The sequence below is a fragment of the Arachis ipaensis genome, chromosome B10, assembly GCF_000816755.2.
Source record: "Arachis ipaensis cultivar K30076 chromosome B10, Araip1.1, whole genome shotgun sequence".
Taxonomy (NCBI): Eukaryota; Viridiplantae; Streptophyta; class Magnoliopsida; order Fabales; family Fabaceae; genus Arachis; species Arachis ipaensis.
In genome coordinates, this window is record NC_029794.2 from 132996728 (window position 1) to 133003344 (window position 6617).

The 6617-nt window shown below is 33.5% G+C and overlaps 1 protein-coding gene across 2 annotated transcripts; it reads left to right on the top strand.

The window, feature by feature from the left end:
• On the top strand, positions 13-5460 carry LOC107621262 (protein GAMETE EXPRESSED 3). Of its 2 annotated transcripts, XM_016323296.2 has the most exons (9): positions 13-396; positions 1566-1895; positions 2209-2455; positions 2826-3110; positions 3200-3286; positions 3655-3687; positions 4299-4358; positions 4435-4577; positions 4766-5460. In XM_016323296.2, exons 1-9 carry the CDS (start codon positions 157-159, stop codon positions 5210-5212), a joined length of 1872 nt encoding a protein of 623 aa, XP_016178782.1. In that variant the 5' UTR covers positions 13-156; the 3' UTR covers positions 5213-5460. The 2 variants fall into 2 exon arrangements, with proteins under 2 accessions (XP_016178782.1, XP_020970483.1); XM_021114824.1 differs by lacking the exon at positions 3200-3286.

Below are 6617 nucleotides of genomic sequence, written 5' to 3' on the forward strand. Positions count from 1 at the left end.
AAACATTAATTAAATATTTTATTTATATTATTTAATCTACTAATTAAATTTAGATAATAACAACATAAACATGGCCGTTACTCCAGCAGCAACTCCCATAGCTCCCATGGCGGTTACTTCTTCCTTTTTCTCTTGTGTGTTCTGAGTTCCCTTCCCATGGCGGTTACTATGCCGATGATTCATTTACTTATCTTTGTGTTTGCACTTGCTACATTATCGTATTCCTCTGCGTACGATCGGCTTTCGAAACCTCTTGTTGGAGATGATGGAAGAATTTATGTTTGTTCCAATAAGAAGCTTTTTGCATTTGAAAGCAATGGTAGCATCTCATGGTCCATGCATATAGACTATAAATGCAATGTTGCTGTGGCACCTGTTCATGGAGGTTTTGGCAAGGTTTGTTTCTCGATCTCTCCTCTCGCTGTTGTGTTGTTGTTGTTGTTGTTGCCGCCATTGGCCTTCCCGATTCATGAATATACTGTTGCTTGTTTTCAAGACTCTAAATTGTTATATATATTTTTTTTAATTTTACTTAATATTATATACTGATTGTGTTATACTGTTATAGTGTTGTGAACTACAAATACTAAATTGGTTTATTTCATAGTTTTGTTTAATCATTGAATTATTGGATTGGTGTTCTTGAATGATTGAATTGTTTTTGTTATTGTTGTAGTTTGTTGATCTGTTCTAGTGATTGAGATTTTATCGCAAATGAACCAGATGAAGAATATGAATATATTATAATCATCCCTTAAATGATTTACTTTAGAGTTTAAACTTCAATTGTTTATTTCTAGTAATTTGGTTTATTCAAGATTTGCATTTCTTTTTTTATAGTTAAATTTTTGTGTGTTTTATTATTTTGAGCTGCTTAACCGCTAAGCAACCGAGTTGTGATCTGATGGCTGGTCTCTGATTAACACAGTCTAACCATCCGGTTCGATTTGCCACTCCTCATGAATATCTTCTTGAAATTATGTTTTCTGCATAAATGATGAGTTGGAATTACTTGCAGTAACATATTGTCATGGAATTTATCTGAGTTTTGGATCCATGTATTTTGGTGTAAAACTATTGTCTATTGTAGCAATTGAAAAGTGTCCAACAAACTATGTTTATCATTCTGAATTAGATTTCCTATTTCCTTGAATTTTAAGTATTTTGGCTTCCCTAATTAGCCAATTTGTTTTTAAGGCATGGGATTCCCATAAACATGTAGATTGACTCACTGGTATCCCACATGCTAGCTTATTCCAAATAGGCATTTAAACATTTGAATCATGTAGACTTATGGTGGAATATGAATACAAGGAGTTTGGAATCCTCTAAAGTAAGAAAATTAATCCATAATAATTTAATGGAATACCCAGAAAGATTATAATTTGTTGTTGCCTATTGTTGTTGTCATTGCTTGATGGAATATGAATACAAAGAGTTTGGATCCTCAATTCAAACTTGTATATACCACTGAGAAAATTGGAAATTTTCTCTCTCTTTTTGTTATTTATTAATTTTTAGTTTTCTTTATAGTGCTAGTATTTATTAGTTCCTGCCACTTGCAGATATATTTGATAGCTGATAACAGAATATTAATGGTTAAACTGGAAAACAGTGGAACTTCTGAGCCTGTAGCAGAATTATTCTTTGGTCCAGGACCTGGTCAACAGGTAGAGACTGAAATTATTGGGCTTTCGGTAAGCACATTAACCTCAACAGTGTTTATAAACATCAAGAATCGAGGACTCTTTGCATATAAGTCACATGGACGTTTACTATGGAGTATTGGACCTGTGCTTTATAAATTTGGCTTCCATCAAGGATGCCGGAAAAACATTACAGATTGTTTCTTTGCATCGGTCCCGGTGCTTGATCAATGCGAGGGTAGTATATACGTAAGGCTTACCCATCTATTATTTATTGCAACATTTATTGAAAACCATGGCTCAAGTATGATATACATATTAACAGATGGTTTTTGAAATCATTGCTATGTTGATAAATAAAGTTTTTATGTCTGCTTAATCTTGGATATAATAGACAGTGGCAAAAAAAGCTATATGTAATACTCCTACATATACTACTCTAACTATATCTAATATTCAAACTTATTTCTATTAATTGGGTCAAACCCAATTGTATTCATTACATTGATATCCCAGGATTAATGTGACTTCTTTGAAGTGTGTATGTTTTTTATATTTGCAGATCTCAAATACAGAAGGACAGCTCTATTGCTTGTCTATTCGCGGCCGTCACTTTAGATGGATACAGGATTTTAGTTATTTAGACAGAAATTTCACCATCACCGCCGGGAACAATGGTCGTTTGTATGTAACAGTTCCTGTGAGGGCTCTTTTATTGGCTCTAGATGTCTTTTCAGGTAATGTCTTGTGGCAGAGAAGTATTGGCCCATTAAGCAAAGCTGACTCTGTACCCATAGTAGATTCTAATGGTAAGTTTTAACTTTTAACCTATAAGGCTTACTAATTGAAGATACTGTTTTATTGTCAATCACGGTTAGTTTATAAGGGTCTGTCAATTAGTAAAGGATCAATGTTATGCAAACATACATGAAAATTTTACTAAGAGAAGTTAGGATTATTCTAATTGAACTGATGCTTTCCAAGATCTTACTCTCTTTACAATAGTCCTTTAATTTTCACTTGTATCCATCAGAACATTTTCGGCATGATAATGCAGTATCCATCTTCCCTTGTACTCGCCCCTAGTATCTTTAAACTTTTCAAACAATCAGAAATATCACACAACCAATTATCTGCAGTTTATAAACTTACATCATTCAAGCACATTTTTCACAACAGGATGGGTGTCTATTGGTTCATTGGATGGATTCCTTTACTCATTTTCACCAACTGGGGATCTTAAGAAATTCTCAAGAAGAAATACAGATAACTATGTGATTCAAGTTGGTTCTTTTCTTGATTGCTCTGGATTTGCTGTCTATACTTCACAGATAGAGATGGAAGGAAAAGTTAGCCACACTGCTGGTGAATTCACCACTGTTTCAGCAATTCGACCGAAAGTTGCATTGTTAACTATGTTAGTTCCTGCAACTGGATCAATCTATTGGTCTGAAAATAATCCTGGTACCTGTCCTCTTTGTTCCTTCATCATAACCCTTGGTATTGGAAATAAATTTGCATAGACTGTAATTTTGAGTGGTTGATTCAAATAGGTCAACTTACAACTTCATTATCCAAAAGCGATCTAAGTCAGTTTTTAGTAGATGAGGAGATTCTTCTTGCTTTCCTTGCTGCCTCAAGTAAGAGTTCCCAAGCTTAATAGTTGTGTCTTTTGAGATCATTGAGTGAGTGGTACACTGACACTTAACATTCAACAATCGTGGCTGCTCATATGAAGATATCTTCACTTGAAGATGATAGCTAAGATGTGAATACGTGTTAAGTAGTTTAGTCAATCATGTGAAACTATTTAATGTTGTCAGCTATCATCTTCAGATGAAGATATCTTTATATGAGAATATTGGTTCCCAATAACACTTTCAGGTTGAGCTTGTTGGATTTCACAAAAGTTTTCATTTAAGGACTCAACTGGAATTTTACTTCTTGTGGCTAGTGCAATTATTTGAATGTAAATGTGCTGATGGCTTGGTCCCAATATATAATGCAGAGACTGGCAACCTACTGCAATGCCGTACTACAGGTCAACATCTTTTGTACACTTTCTCTTACATAAATAAGCAGTTTATTTTATGATTAGTATAAATAACTTGTCTGAAATGTTGCTTTTATGGTTGATCTTTGATCCTTAAATGTCTTGTTATCAACTCGCTAAGCATGTCAGCCAATTTTTTTTCTTGATTTCTGTATTATAATGTAATCACCAACCCTGGCTTGGTAGTCATAGAGTAAAAGACCACTTTGAAGTGACACAAGTTCTGATTTTGAATCTAATGTGGTACATCTTGCCAGATAGATACATGCACTGGTGATTCTAACATGCAGTTTAGTTGCGAGAAATATGAACTCTATGGTACCAAAGCACTTTCAGAAACCTAAACCATTTTGTGTCTATAGATTAACCAAACTTGAAATTTTTGTAATTGATTTCTCCATTACAATATATTAAATATCCGGCATTAGAAGGCTTTTTTCTGAGTGAAATTCAAACACATTCTGAATTCTTCAGAGTCCTAAAACTAACTGATTTCACTGAAAGATGATTTTTTAGTCCCCTCGGTTAATTTGACCATTTTTTCTTGTTAAACAATGATGCAATGGTTTCTCTAGACATTTTTTTTTATCATTTTCCAGGTCAGAAGCTTGCATCAAGCTGCTCACAAGCAAGAACCAAGCTTGTCAGCATCTACACAGGTGATGTTCAACTAAGCAAAATTAACAAGACTGTACAAAATTCGAAAACTGAATACGGTCTTAATCATTCTTGCAGGAAATGAAAGGGTGATAGCATTGTTTCTACTCTTTGAATCAACTGTTTTGGCAATACTTATTGGACTAGTAAGATTCTGCTGTTCATTCTGGGCGAAAAAGAAGCTTCAAGACCAAGGCCTTGGAAGTTTCCTTGCCAAGCGAGTAAGCTTTCTATCTTCGGCTTAAATAATCTTTACATCCTTGGAACTTTCCTACTCAAATAATTTTATTTTCTCTTTTAATAGTAGAAAATTTACAAGTTTGGTTTTGGTCTCTGCTGTTAATTTGCTTTGTTAAATATTGACGTAGTAGACAACTCCTCCTTCCCTTGCTTTTTCTTCACCTTTCAGTGCTCTCTTCAGCTCAAAAAGAAAGCATTGGACAGGACAATTACCGAGCTTGAGCGAAAAGCCGCAGAGGAAGCAGCAGACAGAGAGGTTTTAGATAAACTGGTTGATATATCAAAAGAAAGGGAAGGCATTCAGAGGAAGCTATCAACCAGCTACAGTTTAGGGAGGGATAAAAGTGATTCACATGCAAGATCTATTCTTCCTTTACAAACAGGAAAAACAAAAAGCTACTCGTTCCAAGGGACACGGCGCAAGAACATGACAATGTTCCACACAATGAGTGACACATCTTCCAGCGAAAGCAGCTATGAAGGTGAGACCAGCATGCTTGGCAATAAGGACTCATCAACTAAGGCAAAAACAAAGACACTGATGATGGAAGATAGTTCAAGTTCAGGTTCAAGTAGTGAGAAATTTCGAAGGAGAGGCCTTAGGAGAAACTATTAGAATTTAGAATTAAAAAGGGAAAGAGAAAGCAGAGCAGCAAGCACATGTTTGAATGGAACATAAAGCTTGTTTTGCAATAGTACCAATGCTGGTTGTTTCACTATGAAATGTAATTCTGTAGATAACTTTCTGTGTAGTAATTTGTTTTAAAAAAAAAAATCATATGTATATGTTTCTAAAGACAGTGAAAATAAAAATGTTTCTAAAGAATGATATTTTGATAATGAATTTAAGAAAGAGTTGAGGATTAGAAATTTTAATCTCATAAACTACATCTTACCTTTCAGTTTCTTATACAGCAATTCAGCTTTTTAAGGTGCAACTTGCAAGTGTATATTTTGTCCTTTCTCAAATGCCTTCCAAGCATGAATAATAAGTTGTTTGAAAGGATGAAAAATGAAGGAGGATTAAATAGTTTGTATAATATATTAATATGAAATGACAAGGATGAGATAAGATGAAGAATCAGATGAGACACAGAAGGAAAAGGAGATTTGATAAAAATCAAATTGTCTAATGTAAAAAATATTTTATAAGATAAAGAGATAATGAAATTGTGCTTACTTGACACAACTATAAGCATTCTCAATAGTAAAATATAAGGCAAATCAAATACTGGTTTCTAAAATATATACACTATATTGCCATTATATTATTAGATTAAATCTTATACAGCAATTCCGTTTTAGAAGGTGCAACTTGCAAGTGGATATCCTGTCATTTCTCAAATGCCTCCCAAGCATGAACAATAAGTTGTTTTAAAGGATAAGAGATGAAGATGGAGAAATATATTGGATTATGAAATGAAATGAAATGATGAGATGAGATGAAGAATAAGATGAGATAAAGTAGGATAAGGAGATTTGATAAAAATCTAATTATCCAACGTAAAAGGTATTTTATAAGATAAGGAACCATAAATACTAGTTTCTAAAGTATACACTATGCTACTATTCAAAAGGAAGATATTTTGATGTTGAATTTAAGAAAGAGTTGAGAATTAGAAATTTTAATCTCATAAACGACACCTTACCAAGCAGTTAAGTTACCCTGTCATATACATACACATTAAAGATTCTATCACAACCCAGCGATTTGAACATGGGATGTGGTTACTATGAGGCAAATATATTGGCTACTGGTACAATGCCTCTGTCACAGTTACCCTGTCAACCATCATCGTAGTTAGGGATGGAAGTGGGCTGAGTTATTCGACGGGGCTCGTAATTTAGCTCGTTTTATTATACAAATTAAATTTTAACTTTTTGTAAAGCCTATTAGTTAAAAAAGCCAGGTCGTAGGCTTTTAAAGCCTACAAAACTCACTGGGTCTATTGTCAAAATATTTTTTAAAAAAAATAAATTATTTTTAATTTAGATATTTAATTATTCATTTATATTAAACG

Coding starts and splice junctions, on each gene's coding strand:
- LOC107621262 (XM_016323296.2), top strand. CDS start 157: ATGGCGGTTACTATGCCGATGATTCATTTACTTATCTTTGTGTTTGCA. Junction 4,359..4,434: donor GCTTGTCAGCATCTACACAG/GTGATGTTCAAC, acceptor TCATTCTTGCAG/GAAATGAAAGGGTGATAGCA. Junction 4,578..4,765: donor GAAGTTTCCTTGCCAAGCGA/GTAAGCTTTCTA, acceptor TTCACCTTTCAG/TGCTCTCTTCAGCTCAAAAA.